This window comes from Lissotriton helveticus, chromosome 12, assembly GCF_964261635.1.
Source record: "Lissotriton helveticus chromosome 12, aLisHel1.1, whole genome shotgun sequence".
NCBI classification, from domain to species: Eukaryota; Metazoa; Chordata; class Amphibia; order Caudata; family Salamandridae; genus Lissotriton; species Lissotriton helveticus.
Genome location: NC_136073.1, coordinates 146689568 through 146706633, shown reverse-complemented (window position 1 = coordinate 146706633; position 17066 = coordinate 146689568). Strand labels below are relative to the sequence as shown.

The following is a 17066-nucleotide window of genomic DNA, read 5'->3' as shown; positions in this document are numbered from 1 at the left end:
AAAGGGATCTTCCCAGTCCCCACCAGATATATAATAATCGTACATAAATGATGCAGGATGAGGGATTCTTGTTTGGTCTTTTACAAGCCTCATGGCCCCTGAGTGTAGACAAATGTATGTACTTGAAGAAAATAATCTTCAAAGATATCACCTGCCAGTACCTTTATCTCGTCACTCACTTTGCCTGAGGTAGTTGGGGAAGCCCATACACTGGATTGGGATTTAATCATTGTCTTGGGCAGGTCTACTTGAAGTGAAGTAGAACATTTCCATAGTCTATCACTAATACCTGAATTGCTTCTGGGTGTTTTTCAGAGGCTGTATATGAGTAGGGCTGCTAATCCTGAAGCGAGAGAAGACTCTCAGCAGTATGAAATGGAGGCTGGATGCTTTGATATTTGTGATATTTGTGATTTTTTGCTCATAGAAAAACACCACATAAACCTGTAAAATAAACTAGTCCAATCTATAGATACATTGCACATTCTGGGAAAACCTATTTGACTCCTGTCCTTTAGATAGATACCTCTTAACCTGGACAGGAGCTAGCTAGCATTTGACCAGTACTGCCCTCATACAAGCCTTCATTGTGTAAATTAGAGCCAATTTTGTCCTTACTCTTAAATTGCCACTGCCATGCTATCTGTAGTCTCATGGCCTCACAAATGTTGCTGCAGTGCCATATTCTCACATCATTCCGTGGGACTTGGTTTATTTGCAGATTTGTGGGCATTGTGATGACTGGAAAAAGACCTTCCCCTAGCCCATCTTTGACTAAACAAGCTCTTTCACACATAGGAATAGGTTGAAGGCATTGTCATTAAATATAATACATATATATGCTGTGTAATTGGCTTTTGTGGTGCTCTGACAAGCATTTACTACCATGTATTTTTGTACTGAAACATTCAACAGAACATTTTACATTAATCAATCCATCAATCAAATATTTATAGAGCACAGCAAATCACCCGTGAGTGTCTCGAGGCACTGGAGCTGTTTGCTGCTGCTTGTAGGTTTGATCATTCAAACCTTCAGGTCTTTAATTCTCTTCTGAATTGCTGTAGCGATGGTGCAGTCCTGAAGTGCAGGGGGAGGTTTCTCCAAGCCTTGGCTGCCAAGTGTGAAAAGGAGCATCCTCTGCTGTTGGCTCGACAGATCTGTGGGGTTTCTGCAAGGGAGAGGGAAGCTGATTGAAGGTGTCTGGTCAGTTGGTGGAGGGTCAGACGTTTGTTGATGTATACTGGTCTTTCGTTGTGCAGGACCTTGTATGCATGGGTCAGCATCTTGAACTGGCATCACTTCTGATTCAGGAGCCAGTGTAATTTCTGGAGATGTGGGTCCTTCTGGGCAGGTACAGTATAAGTCTTGTCGCTGATTTCTGTATTGCCTGGAGTCTCTTCAGGAGGTGTGCAGTGTTTGCTACGTAGAGAGTGTTTCTGTAGTCCAGTTTGCTGGTAAAATACCACATTGGTCACTTAAACTTATGGTACGCTGAAGCACAATATGTCTTAGTGCTAACACTAAACTTCAAACACAAAATCTCAACTACCCAGAGTAATATAAAAAAGCTGGTAAAACAGGGAGAGACCCCACTACCCAAGAGAGGGGGTACCACAGGTAAGTAAAAATTCAGAATTCTCTGGGATAACCAGAAGGTTCTCAGCTTGTTGAGCACCTTTTGGTTATCCCAAGAGAATTCTGAATTGTTACTAATATAGAAAAGCTTCAACATAGTTATATACGGCATCCACCACTGCCAGACAACACAGAAACACATTTGACAACACTCCAAACGCTAGTCACTAAAGAATCTGGACACATCCTCAGTGCTATGGCTTCGCAAGGAATACTTTTGGCAGAGCCACAGTCATGCCCAAAACAGTCAAATAGGCTACATTATCTGTAACCCAAACTCAGTCTATCTGTAACCAAAGGCAGCTGGATTTTCTGTCCTGTGAAATTTATTGACAATTGGATAGGTCCTCCAGTAGTACCTTTCTGGCATATTATATACCCAAAGCTACATGAATAAATCATTGGCACACACCATAGATACAGAGAAGACAATTTCCAAAATGTATAAATTGATGACTTTGGTCTAGCAGTGAAACAGTCAGGTGCAGCCTAGAAAAGGGAGCTAACCAGAAACTGCAATTTTCAACTACAGAGCACAGCGATTGGTATAGCAGGTCTTGCTGAGCTGATATCGAGAGACATGCAATCCTTGACCTACACTTCCATTTGCATCGCAGACGATCTCAAATCCCGTGAGGTTGAGTCCTTGCCCAACTTTTACTACCGAGATGATGGGTTGAAGATCTGGTCAGCTATCGAGAGGTGAGACATGACTTCTTTGGTGGTTTTTTGTTTGCTTCCAGTAATGGGTTATAATATTTTTATGAATGTTTGCAGAATACTTTTATCCAAAGCATTGTACTTAAAATGTGAATAGCGCAATGTCCAGTTGCACATGAAAAATAATATTTGTGATTGACAGATTGATAGGAAGATGTAAATGAGACACACAACCAAATAGCTAAAAGGAGGAAAAAGTCATGTACAAAAAAAAAAGATTCAACCTGTGTTAGCATGGAGGAACGTAGAAGGACCATTGATAACACCTAACAGAGATTGGGGCTGATACTGTGAACAGCCAAGATTGAGAGAGGGCAGTGGAGGCCTTTGGCAGAGTTGTCCCTACACTCCATTTTATTGTGATGTTTGATCCTCTGATTTTATTTTACAGATCATAGACATTAGCTGTTCTTGTCCGGTTGACAGTTAATTAAAACTAGTACTCCCTGAATGCATTAGGGTGTCAAATGAAAGGTAAGGGATAACAATGTAGGGTCCAGATATCTTGTGGAGATTGACAAATCTACCGAAATACAAGTAAGAAGCTGATCAAAAAGGGGTTAATGGTTGATAAATCAAAGATCAATGATGACATAGTGATGTGCTGAGGATTTAATGAGCAATTAAATTGAAGCTTACAAAGAGTAAGAAGTCATTGTAAAAGTGGCTGGATGGAAAAAATATGAAGAGTAAATTCCCTAAAATAGAATGCGATCAGCGGAGAGGGACAGACAAAAAGAGGAAAGATACTATCCTGGCATCCTATATACAGAACATTAATAGCTGAGGTATGGGATTACCAATGCTTGAAACTGGGAGTTAGAGAGAATCAAGTCTGAGTAATAGGCTTTTGAAATGTTAATTCTGATTCAATTGCATCAACGTTTGTGAGCCACAGATGCAAGAGGGATGACCGCGGAGGAATCAACTTGTCATCCAAAAGCCTTTAGACAGATAGGCAGATAAATTGGGGCTGGGTAAGGGACTGAAAGGAAATGTAGAGCAATGAGTGTCCACCATATAAGGGTGAAGCAGAACTCCAAATGACAGAATGAACAAAGCCAGTTAAATATGGAGAAGTGAAACAGTGGGTAAGTTATTAAAGTATGGACTTTTAGGACTCATAGGATGATGAAACTCAAATTTGCAGGTGGGAGGGGAAAACTTAATAGTGAAATCAAGTAGCTGAATACGACAGACTAAAGTGAGGAATTCTCAGCTAACAACCAGTGTAGTTTGTTTTGACTAAACGATTAGTTCTCTACCATGGGAACTTTTTATAGATTCTCATTAGAATGTCCTGTACTGTGTAAATTGTTCATAAGCCAGTTCTGAAAATCTTTAGTTTATTCTCATTAGATTGTCTCATCATGGTGATTGAATTGTTTGCCATCTCAAATGTAGAGTGCAGACCAGTGCTATGCTATGCAAGCAGCTTTGTTTGAGACTTTGCTTTCTGTCTTCAAGGCTTCATACCTGAGCTATGTTCTTTTGAAGTTTTGAAAGTGCTTAAAGTTTACAAATAAAAATAGGAGTTTCCTGGTTGCTTTGAGTTGCACTCGTGTGAGATTCTGAAAAGTTAATTCCAGCAAGGTCTAATTCCGAGGTCTAATTCATAAGTGAATTCAGACCACACATCAGTAGATGATGTGGAATTTTGTGGTCTGCTAGTTAAAAATGACCACAAGGGAGGGTTTCTTCATTTTCCTGGTCACTCTTTGTAACCTGGGCTTGGGGTTCTGGGGTGACTACTGTACCAGGCTGCGGGTCAGGAACGAGAGGAACACTGGGTCGAGAGGGTAAAGAAGGCTTTATTGGAATCAGACGTCTCTGTGGTAACATCAATGTCCTCCTGGTTCTGAAGGAGAGTCTCTCCTTTGCAAACTGGCTGGGATCCGTTTTGGCGTTCGGGTGTTGGACGGTTCAGGTATGACGTATATGGTGACTGCACGCTCTGGTCTGGTCGGGTTGACGAATCTCTTGGCTCCGGGGACCCATGCAAAGGAAAACCAACAGAGAGTGAGCCGTTAGTGTTACCGTCTACTGGGGTATGCCCTTGGGACCATGTGTAGTGGCTGGAGGGGGTCACCGGTGAATATGTACAGCTATGCAGGGTGAAGTGTGACGGGTCTATACAGAGAGTGAGGATTACACGCGGGGATAAGGAAACGAGAGGATGGGGAGACGAGGATGATCAAACACGGGGTTTTGTACAATATTCACACACGCTTGCCCACCCAAGCTGCCATCCGCTCCCGTACCTGGGATAGCCACGCTCCTCCCCCGGGAGAGTGGCACGGCGGCTCACGGGGTCGTTGGCCTCCTGGCTCTCCGTGGGTCGCTTCTCCTCCTTCTCGGTGCACTTCTTCGTGGCTAGGTTCTTCTCTCCTCCGCTCTCCGACAACGCTCCTCGCCTTCTCCTCCGGGGTGATGTCACACGCCACGTACATCACTTCCTGGTGTTTATCCAATCCGGCGTCCCTGACGTATATCGAAGGTGTGTCTTCCTCCTCCTTGTATTCCCAGTTAAAGGCGCCGTGTCCTTCCTCTTCGAGTCCGTCCTGTTCTGTATACCAGGTGTCTGTCTGTAATGAAGGAGGTAGTACGGGGTCATTGCCGGGAGTCCACCACCCCACGTTGTCACTCAGCCTTGCCCTGTTACATTCCTCCCCCCCTGGATTCTCCCGATTGGGGAGAAGGGGCATGCGAGAGAGGAAATCAGCATTCCCATTGTCCCTCCCCTTCCGGTGCACCACAGTAAATGCAAAGGGCTGAAGAAACAAAAACCATCTCAGGATGCGGGCATTCTGTGTCCTGTTCTTGTGCATCCACTGTAAAGGGGCGTGATCGGAGTAGAGTGTGAACGCCCTCCCCTCCAGGTAATATCTCAACTTCTCAACAGCCCACCGAATAGCAAGGCACTCCTTTTCCACGGTGGGATACTTCTGCTCCCGTGGATGGAGTTTCCGGCTTATGTACAATATTGGGTGCTCGGCGTTGTCATCCCCTACCTGTGAAAGTACTGCACCGATGCCTGACTCGGAAGCGTCTGTCGCAAGGGAAAAGGGTTTTTCGAAGTCAGGGGGCATAAGCACTGGGCTGGTGGTTATGGCTTTCTTCAGCTGGAGGAAGGCCTTCCTGGCTTCATCGGAGGGAGGACGCGGTAAAGCGTTCCTGACGTTTTTCTGCAGGAGATTAGTCAGGGGGTTTGCTATCTCTGCGAAGTTTTTAATAAACCGACGATAGTAGCCCATAAGGCCCAGGAATGCCCTGAGCTCCCTTTTAGTGGAAGGAAAGGGTGTCTCAGTGATCGCTTTTATTTTCTCCTCCTGGGGTGCAATCACTCCGTCTCCTAGCATGAACCCGAGATATTTAACCTTGGAGTAAGCCGCTCTTGATTTCTTGGCATTGACATGCAACCTGGCATCACCCAAAGATGCTAGTACGTTGGTTAGGTGGTCTAGGTGCTCTTTCCAGGTGTGACTGAAGATGACGATGTCGTCTAGATATACCGAACTGTATCTCCTGTGGGGAGCCAATACTTTGTTCATAAGTCTTTGGAACGTGGCAGGTGCCCCGTGGAGGCCAAACGGAAGGACATTGAACTCATATAAACCGTCCTCTGTGGCAAACGCTGTTTTGTGGCGGTCCTCCTCCCTCAGGGGTACCTGCCAATATCCTTTCATCAGATCCAGAGTCGTTATGTATTTGGCCTCCCCTATTCGTTCTATCAATTCGTCCACCCGGGGTATGGGGAATGCATCGAACGTGGAAATGGCGTTTAGCGCCCTAAAGTCCATGCAAAACCGGGTGGACCCATCCGGTTTGGGGACCATAACAATGGGGGATGACCAGCTGCTCTTTGATGGTCTAATGACCCCAAGTTCTAACATGCTAGCTACTTCATGTCTTACATCTGCCCTTTTTGCGGCAGGTATGCGATATGCTCTTTGTGTTACCATTCGCCCTTTGTCTGTGTGTATCTCATGTTCTGCTAGGTGGGTGCACCCAGGAGTATCAGAAAACAAATGCGAATATCGGCGGAGTTCGTTAAGCAACTCCTGTTTTTCCGATTCGATGAGCTCTGGATTGATGGGTAGGGAGCCCAGGGTTGACTCGGTGCTACTTTCAGGTAGCACCAGATTAGACGATCGTGGTGCTGGTCCTAACCACTTTTTCAGGAGGTTTATGTGGAAGGTTTGCTTACGATTGGGTGACATTCGTAACCTATAGGTGGTGTTGCCGAACTTCTCAAGCACTAGGTACGGACCCTTCCACTCACTCCTGAACTTTTGCGTAGTAGAAGGGAGCAATACCAAAGCCCAGTCCCCTCTGGTCAGCGTTCTCCATCGTTTTCCCTTATCATAGTTACGTTTTTGGTGGTTTTGGGCCGACTGTAGGTTTGAATAGGCCAGATCACGCAATTTGCCTAAACGAGACCTTAACTGCTGGGTATACTCCAGCAGAGACCGTTGCTCATTAGCCTCCTCTCTTTCCCATGTCTCTCTGGTTATCTCTAGAAGGGACCGCGGTTGCCGGCCACACAGGAGTTCAAAGGGCGAATAACCGAGGCTGCTCTGGACCTGTGCCCTTACCACATAAAGCGCTAACGGGAGCATTTTGTCCCAGTCTTTGTTTTCGGCACTCAACAGTTTTTTTAGGGTGTTCTTTAGTGTCCTGTTATATCTTTCCACTAACCCGTCTGTTTGTGGGTGATAAGCTGAGGTGCGGATGTGTTGGAGATCCAGAGTCTTACAAACCTCCCTCATCATCCGAGACACAAAGGGTGTCCCTTGATCCGTTAGGATTTCCCAGGGAAACCCTACTCGTGAAAACAATTCAACCAGCTTCTCAGCTATGTTCTTGGTGGTTGGGGAGCTTAACGGAAGCGCCTCGGGAAACCTGGTGGAATAGTCAACCACCACTAGGGCATAGGTATGTCCTCGGGAGGTGCGTGGTAAGGGCCCGATGAGGTCCATCCCCACGCGTTCCCAAGGATTGCCAATAATGGGCAGGGGCTGTAACGGTACTGATGGAGGTTTAGTCAGATTTTTCCGCTGACACACCTCACAGTGTTGACAATATGCCTCCGTCTCTTTATATATGCCGGGCCAAAAAAACAACCGCAGGATGTTTTGGGTGGTCTTTTCGGCCCCGCTGTGCCCTGCTGTCAGGTGGGTATGTGCGTAGAACAGTATCTGTTCTCTGAAGTCTTTTGGCACCACCAGTTGACTCTGGTCTCCCTCCTTTCCTTCGCGGTATAGCAGGTCGTTCACTATGCTAAACCGGGGGTACCTTGGTATGGCGTCTGTTGTTAGTGCCAGGTGGGCGGCCTCCCACGCATTCAAAAGGGTAGGGTCGTTAGCTTGTGCAAATCGGAACCCCTTGTCTAGAACCCATGGTTCGGTGGACAAGTATGCCCCAGCTGGATGATTATCTAGCTCTCTTTTGAACAGGGCCAGGAACTGCGGATTGTCAACCCCCAAAATCAGTTCTTCGGGCAGGGACCCTAGTACTCCTACTCTCACTGTGCATGGTTCCCTCCCTATGGGGTGAATAGTGATACGTGCAACGGGATAGGTCTTGACGTCCCCGTGAACACACCGTATGTGTACTTCCCCTTCCTGCCCTATCTGAGAGGGTTCTAGTAGTCTTTCCCTTATAACTGATTGTCTACACCCCGAATCAAGGAGGGCTTTCACCATGACGTGGTTCACCCGTACCCTTACGTAATAGGAAGGTCCCATTTCTGCAGAGTACAACACGGCTTTTGGTATATATCCAACTTCCATGGGCTCCTCACTGGGTTTTTTTCGGGGGCATAACCGTGCTATATGGCCCCACTCCCCGCATTCGAAGCACTGGGGTCCTTTCAACGGGGTCACATCCGGGCGGAAAGGCCGGGGCTTCAGGGGTTCATAGACGGTCTTCTTTTTTTCTGTCTTGACGAGAGGGGTTAGTGTCTTTGAGGGTTTATCGGTGTCCCACGGAAAGGATCTCGGTGCTGCCCTCGTGTAGTTGGACGCCATCTCAATAGCCTGAGAAGCTGTCAGTCCTGGATGTTGTCTCAACCACCGTTGAGTACCATAGGGCAGCGCCTCCATGAACTGTTCAAGGATTATGCTCGTCATTACATCTTCTTTATTCCTTATGTCTGGTCTTAGCCATTTTTCTGCTGCCATTTTGAGACGCAAATACAGGGTTTTCGGGTTTTCCCCCTGGACTCCTTTCTCCTTCCGAAACCTGAGGCGGTATGCCTCTGCATCCATTCCCAGGTGGTCCAGGATCACCCCCTTGATCTCATTGTACGTGGATGTACCCGCATGGTTCGCAACCTGGTACGCTGTCTGTGCTTCGCCCGTCAACAAGGGCGCTAGGAAGAAGGGCCACTTCTCCTCCGGCCATCCACAGGCGCGGGCTGCTCTTTCAAAATTGACAAGGAAGGCGTCTGGATCTTCCCCTACGACGTACTTCTGTAGGGCCACACCAGATGGATGGGGTCCTGTGGGCCTTCTATCTAGCGCCACGGTGGCCCCTGGAGACTGCACTACTTTGTGTAGATTGTCCATTTGCTGCGTCATGGTGCTGCGGAAGAGCGCTCTGTCTGCGTCTGCGGTGCTTATTTGTTGATTGACGGCCCATTCAAGTTTCTGTTGTCCTTCTATCAATGTCTGGATGACTTGTTCCATTTTCGGGTCGTGCTCTGAGGGAGTAGATCCCACTTCTGACACCACTGTAACCTGGGCTTGGGGTTCTGGGGTGACTACTGTACCAGGCTGCGGGTCAGGAACGAGAGGAACACTGGGTCGAGAGGGTAAAGAAGGCTTTATTGGAATCAGACGTCTCTGTGGTAACATCAATGTCCTCCTGGTTCTGAAGGTGAGTCTCTCCTTTGCAAACTGGCTGGGATCCGTTTTGGCGTTCGGTTGTTGGACGGTTCAGGTATGACGTATATGGTGACTGCACGCTCTGGTCTGGTCGGGTTGACGAATCTCTTGGCTCCGGGGACCCATGCAAAGGAAAACCAACAGAGAGGGAGCCGTTAGTGTTACCGTCTACTGGGGTATGCCCTTGGGACCATGTGTAGTGGCTGGAGGGGGTCACCGGTGAATATGTACAGCTATGCAGGGTGAAGTGTGACGGGTCTATACAGAGAGTGAGGATTACACGCGGGGATAAGGAAACGAGAGGATGGGGAGACGAGGATGATCAAACACGGGGTTTTGTACAATATTCACACACGCTTGCCCACCCAAGCTGCCATCCGCTCCCGTACCTGGGATAGCCACGCTCCTCCCCCGGGAGAGTGGCACGGCGGCTCACGGGGTCGTTGGCCTCCTGGCTCTCCGTGGGTCGCTTCTCCTCCTTCTCGGTGCACTTCTTCGTGGCTAGGTTTTTCCCTCCTCCGCTCTCCGACAACGCTCCTCGCCTTCTCCTCCGGGGTGATGTCACACGCCACGTACATCACTTCCTGGTGTTTATCCAATCCGGCGTCCCTGACGTATATCGAAGGTGTGTCTTCCTCCTCCTTGTATTCCCAGCTAAAGGCGCCGTGTCCTTCCTCTTCGAGTCCGTCCTGTTCTGTATACCAGGTGTCTGTCTGTAATGAAGGAGGTAGTACGGGGTCATTGCCGGGAGTCCACCACCCCACGTTGTCACTCAGCCTTGCCCTGTTACACTCTTCTAGGGTGGACACATGAGCTATGAACAGGAGAGGAGAGGTTCTACCTTGCTGGATTCAGGATTTAGGTATATGGGGACACTGTGGAATTATTTGCAGTTGGGAACACAAGCACTGCTGCAAATGTAGGTAGGGTTACCCATGGGAACTTTATCACTATTAGTCATGGAGAGGCCAGAATCATGCCTGGCGGAAATTTGGCACCCCTGGGCACACTCTTCAGAACACTATTGGACCTGTGGGAGAAAGGACTGCATCTGCGGTTGTGACCTGTGAGGGGAAAGCAAAGGGCTTAGTTGGCTTTCCTCCTATTATGCTACAGGGACACAAAAGCTGCAAGAAGCCCATTTTCCTGAAGGAGTCTAGCGGACCAGTTTAAACTGGATATTGTTGGTGGCTTCAGATGAAGTGAGTCCTGACTCCCAAGTGCTGTTATTGAGGCCCTGGTACTCTTGGCTGGCATCAGTGCGGACATCTCCTGTCAACCCCAAAAAGCTGGAGCTCAGAAATGTTTTCAATACTTTTTTATTTGGTAAATTGACAGAAGGCTGGGACCAACATGACAAGCTGATCTGCTGAATGTGCAGCGCAGGTGGGCCTGATTTCTCTATAGCTCCCACAAAGTTCTCCCTTCTACATTAGGATTAGTTAGGGCATTTTGACTCCATCCTGTGGCTTACTCAATGCACCCTTCGATGAGGATTCTATTAACACTGAAGATCTCCAAACTTCTCCCACTGCTGTTGACCACAACACCGGGAAATCGGTCATCGAACCTTGCTCCAGCTTCCGCCTCCAGCCTTCGCACTGACAAATCCATCAATGTCCAGATCTGGTTCTAAGCAAAGAAGATAACTGTTGACCAGGACAGCCCCAGTTTCTGCACTCACCCGGTTACTCTACCCCAAATAGTCTAACATGACCCTGACTGTAGTTGGCCCTTTGTGCTTTTTGACACTATTTTCTTTATCTAAAACTTTGAAAATTGATTGCTTTGCTGCTCCACATTGAAAATTCATCTCTTTGCTTCTACTTATTTCATTTCTGTTGTTTTGGTGTTATTTCGTTCATTAAAAGATTCTTTATTTTTTTATAAATTGAAATGGTATTTCTATTGGGACCTAACAAGAATAGTGACCGTATTACTTGTAGGAGGCTATCATCCACCTCAACTAATGGTCCTCTTTCTCACAACTACAATTAAAGGAATGCTGGATACTGAACTCCACAAATGACTTTACGGAAATGTATAGGCATCATTCTTTTATGGTTGGGAATCTTAATTGTCTGGCTATTTCTATTGGAACTTCAATTCGTGCGTTGTACAACTTTGAGCACAACAGCATTAATGCTGCAAATTCTACACCTATTTCCATGAGCTATTCAATTTTCAGAACTAATCCTTAGTCTGTGCTATTTTAACCTGGATCGAAATAATGAGGGTGCTTTTGTTTTTCTTACTTGGCTGGCAAGGTAGAATGTTTTTATTTATTATTGTTATTTTTCTAATCAGATTCATTGTAGAGCACTCATCAAGTTTCTTTTTGATTTCTCTTTACTGCTAGAGGTAAAATGAAATTGGATTTTGTTTTGTTATTAGAGCACTGGAGTGTTAAGTGCTCCATTGAAGGCAGTGGAGTAGCTCAAAGTCCATAGTGGTTTCCGCTCCAGAATTCCAATGTGTTTCTGTTACTCCCTGTTTATTATTCATACATTCCACCCATTGAGGGTTGACTGCTGCAAGAGTCTTATAGCCTTTATGATATACCCATTGTTACAAACCGTGTACCTCATAGTGCCTCACCTGTGTCTCCGGCCTACACTGGGGTTCAGGGCCGTTAACAACTGGTATAACCCTCATCAGTGGACTATCAGACTATAAAATAAGTCTCCCAAAATACTAATAGAGTTGCTAGGGAACTTTAATATTGAACTAGTTTTATACTTTAATACTACACACAAAATAAAACATACAAAGGAAGAAACATGAGATGATATCACGTTAACAGGATTTTCATGAAGACAATCTCTTTAACATAACTATCTGAGCTCTCCACTCAAGACAATGCCAGTGGATAGAACACTCTTGACAAATATTTAGCAAGTTCCGTCGGGTGCTCTCACAGCCAACATCTGATGCCGCTCGCACATGTGCCTGAAGAGGGTGGTGAGGCAGGACAGAGCGCAGTCATACTGGATGTAAGGGAGGTTTATTGGAGAAAGAGAAGTGTCTGCTCACCATAGTTTTCACAGCAAGTTCATGGTCAATTTTCTCCCTTATTCTTAACTTCAATAACACTGCCCGAACCCTTGCCTCTCACCAAAACAATGGCAAGTCCACCTGGTAAACCATTTGCTGGCCATGAAGAGAGGAGATGAGAGGTAGTCTCAATGAAGAAGTATAACGAGGGCGAGGGGTGGCTACAGATGGTTAGCAGTGCCCAAATACTAGGATTATTAGGCCTATGGGTCAAATGCAGCTGTTGCTATGCATTACATAGTGCTTCAAAACTGCTGGACGTGGTGGGGGCCAAAATCAACTCTGTAGTATTACAGGAATGTGGTTAGGGAGCGACACTTTATGACCATTGGCATGGGACCTTTCAAACAGTCAAGATTTCTTGCATCCACAGATCATACACACTGTCAAAGACATTGTGGTATGCAGCACAGAGGGTCCATGAAGTGGATTTTAAAGTGTGACTATTGTTGCTGCTGCTACATGTTTTTGGATGTGATGAGTCTAAGTGAGCCTGAGGTCAAGTGGAGGCAACTAGGGCCAAATACTGGCTGTGACAGAACAGAAGAGACCTCACCACAGCCATTTTAGGGCTGCTCCATCACAAGCAGTATTGTGGCAGATTGCATACTTGAATATCTATGCACAACCTCCTCAATTGAAGTCACTGGGCTGTAATTCACCTCTGCTAGTCAGCACTCGCCTGCAGTACACCTCAAGCAATACTCTTGAAAGCAGTTGGCCTGGAGTGACAAAGCACAGCAAATTGTGGATTCTGGCGAGGGGGATGGAAGTGGTTGTAATTCTTTTGGACACGTCCACTGCTTATGTCATGCTTGATCATACTATTCTTCCAAGTCTTAGAAGTCTAGGAATCCGTGGGACTATTCTACGATGGGTTATTTCCTTTTCATCTAACAGAACTTATCCAGAGAATTATTGTTTGCCTCTAAAACCTCTGTTCATGCATGGGGGTGGCACAAGGACAGACTATATGCCCTTCACTTTTTAAATTCATATTTAAATCCATATGCATGTTTACTTTAAGAATATGGAACCAAGACCTACTTTTGTGCAGAGGACATGCAATGTATTTTCTCAGGCATTTTAGTTGAGAATATTTCCAAGGTGGCCTCTGCGCTAGAAATGATAACAAATAGATGATTCTAGCAAGATAAAAATATTGTTGATTATCAGTAGGACAGATATATGGGAATCACCTCTGGCCCCTAGCAATGGGCCATTGTCCCACACTTTTGAAAATTACCTTTAATCTTTCCATTAAACTTATTAACAATCTCTTGCTGGATTTGCAGGTTTTGGCTGTGATACAATCTTGTATCTGTCAGCTGACACAATGTAGGCAAATATATTCATAGATTTCATTTTCTCATACATTTTTTGAACCCAACTCCTTCAACAAGTCTATGCTGGATAACGTGTTATGGGAATTCAGTGTTTCCTAGTTTCCCGGAAAATGGTTTGGATAGTCCCCAAAGATATCACCCCATATGGAATATTTGTATTGGTTGCCTGTGGACACACGTACACAGTTTAAGGTTGCCTGTCTGATGCATAGAACAGAGTTTGGGCTATGTGCCACTGTTTTACTCACTTACTCGTCTATTGAAATCTTATATTTAGCCCACTTTTCTTGTTCTAAATTGTGAATTGCCCAAATGGAGAGGCAGATCACTCCATGTTTAAGGACCAGCACTCTGGCTTTCACTAACTCTTCATATCCGTGTTCAGTAAAATGATTTTTAATTCAGTAAAATGTTAAAATCCTGGCCCTTTACTACATAAGCATAATACTGGAGCATTGCTGAACTGGGGGAAGTAGTTCATTAGAGCCAAAATACTCTGTAAATGAAAGTGTGTGAGCTTTATAAATAAACGCAAGTAACTAAAAAAATTCTTCATTGGTAAAGATGAGAGAGTAATGAGAAAGCAATGAGAGACGCGTATTTGATCTTTTTTGCTAGGGCTGTTTTATTTCCCAGTCCAGCCTTGTATCTGTTCAAATTCTGTCAGGAAAGGCAGACTACCAGAAAAGACAGGTGAACTCTGTTTATTGGGCGTCATTCTGGCAAGATCATTGTTGCTTAATTTCTGAACCAACTAGTGGCTTTGCGCCCAGTGCACTTGAACAACTTGTGCTCGTACTTTGGAAATACGCCTGGGTCACCTCTAGAGTAGCATCTAGAGATTGTGCATACGATTGGAGTAATGGAGGGACTGTCAGTAGGTTCTTATTGTAGGACGAGGATGACAGGATGTTGGAAGTGTGATACAATGCTGAGTGGTGAATGTGAAGGGCGGAATTTGAATAGGGCCACTTTGAACTGGTGGTTAAGGTAGTAGCATTTTCTCAGTTCTATGGTGTACTGTTGCTCCTTATGGTCAGTGGAATTAATTTGCATCTTTAACTTACCCGCATGGGTCTAATATTCTGGGCCTCCATTGAATTCCTCATAAGCCCCCTGTATCAAGCTTGAATGGGAGAGTACTTTGGAGAATGAAGCAAGACCAGAGATTGTACTTAGTTACCCATCTATAATAAGAGTCAATTCAAGAGGGTTTGAGCAAGTTGACCCAGTCCATCTAATCTAGAGACTAAGGGCCATATTTATGAAAGTTACTGTTTGCGGTTACCAAATAGCATTTTGATAGGAATCGCTATTCGGAAATTGAGATGTACGTAAGAGAGTATTCCATTATAAGCAATTCAGTCACTGACATTACAATTTCCCTACAACTCTATGGCTAAGGATGATGTGGAATAGGACCTTGGGACAGGAAGTGGAAAGTTGCATTTTCTGATTAGGTGCTGGAACTGTTAGCTGGTCCATGTGTGCCACACATTCCAAGTTGTATGGCAAAGCATAATTTTCTGTACCTGAGGCCCAGAAAAACAAACTTTTGGAACAGCATCCTGGAAAAAGTGAACTCTCTTGGTATCACCCAGAGGATCATACCTGAAAAAAAGAAACACTGGAATGACCTAAGATCTCTTACCAAAGAGAAGGTGACCAGCAGAATGACTAAGACTCGTAGCACAGGTGGTAGCCCGTATAAACATCCTCCTCCCTCTCCAATAGAATCAATTATCGAGGGGACACTTAAACCTGAAAGTGCTGTGGCAGTGGCCGACATTGACACCTCCAATCCTGCAGGTAAACTATCTTCTTGTGTATATTTTCCCATAATATATTGTTTGTTAGTATTCAAGTATAACATTTTAGCTAACACAATTCCATGTAGATGTTTGCTGCAATTTAGCAATGCATTATGGGGGTTGTAGTACAAGTGATATGGTGTACTGTGTGTTGATGAATAAACTACACATAGCTATATATAATATTCATTTAAAAAACACATAAATCACATTTTCACAAATAGTACGCAAACTTAGTAACCATTTATTTATACCTCTGTACATATAATAGCACAGATGACACCCAGAACATGTCTGAAACCACTAAATCTGATGAAGCAATTGCAAAGCATGTCACGTTTAATGCTGCAATTGCAGGAAGGTCAAGCAATTTCTGCCACGGAGAAGCAGTGACATATGCAAAGCCCCAGGCACAAGCAGCACATGATATGCTATGACACATTTACAAAATCAATCAATCGATTTCCAGTAGCCACCACCGCTCTTGCCAGGAGAACTGTGAACATCCAAAATGGCATGGGGCACTTCTGCTAAACTGTTGCATGTTGGCTGGTCCAAGTGACAACGCCTGTCCCTAACATTTTACCACCATCTGAAAGAGAAAACAGCTGTAGCATCAGTGGCATATCTTTGCCTGGTGGATGCTGTACAAGGCAAATGCCCAGACACTCATCTGGAACAGATATATCCCCCAACTCCACTGCCAAGTCCTGCTGAGTTGACCAACACCACAGGTCGTAAAATGTGGCTTTTGTATACACACTGATGTATTATACAAGTGTGTTTGTTTTTTCCAAACTTTGTTGCTTTGTTTAAACAATGACATTCTATAAAGATACAGTTGATGATACACAATAACAATACATTGTTTTTTTTTTTTTTTTTCCTCATCTCCACCATGGTTGTAATCTGCCAAACCTCTGAACAGGGAAGAAGGGCATATAATGGTGCTGACATGCTGACTCAGTCAAAGACTGGTAAGGGTATAAACGGTACGCGGATCTGCCATAACCCTACAGCTATGTCGTTCACCCTGCCGATCCTAACACCTTGTTACTTATAAGACAGATACTGACCATAAGCCAATTACCACCATTGCTTATATCACCAATACGCCAGTAGAGGAGGCGAAGATGTTTAGCAGGGAGAGTTTATCATGGCTTCGTAATCATTGGACCTGGGGGGAAAAAAAAACCCCAGCACAACTAATGAGACCAATCAAGTAGATGCCAAAAAGCTATTTTTTCTGGTTTCCCAGCCCTGGCGAGATCCAATTTTGATATTTGTAGCATTGAGGTATACCAGTCATGTAATGACGGAGGAGAAGCCTCTTTCCATCGCTTGCAGATTTCTCTGCGGGCCACCAAGATAGAGTAAAACAAGAGGTTTTTGGCAGGACTTCGCTTCTGATCTACTACACCGAAAATTACTAGCCGAAGATCGATGAGCACTGTAAAACCAATGGAGGATGTAAGTTTGTTGCTAATTAAATCCCAAAAAGACGTCAGGTGTGGACAGTCGTAGAACATGTGTACGTCAGAGGCCGCCACTAGACCACAGCGGGCACATGCCACCGGTTCCCCTGTTGAAAATTTAGACAGTCTCTGAGG

General features: G+C 45.2%; 1 protein-coding gene across 1 annotated transcript in view; it reads left to right on the top strand.

Annotated features, from left to right (window-relative positions):
* Positions 1 to 17066, top strand: part of LOC144797976 (polyunsaturated fatty acid lipoxygenase ALOX15B-like) — a 193081-nt gene that overhangs the window by 134182 nt on the left and 41833 nt on the right. Inside the window, exon 10 of the mRNA XM_078668780.1 lies at positions 2171 to 2340. Within this exon, the coding sequence (XP_078524906.1) occupies positions 2171 to 2340 (170 nt within the window). The remainder of the gene's footprint in view (positions 1 to 2170; positions 2341 to 17066) is intronic.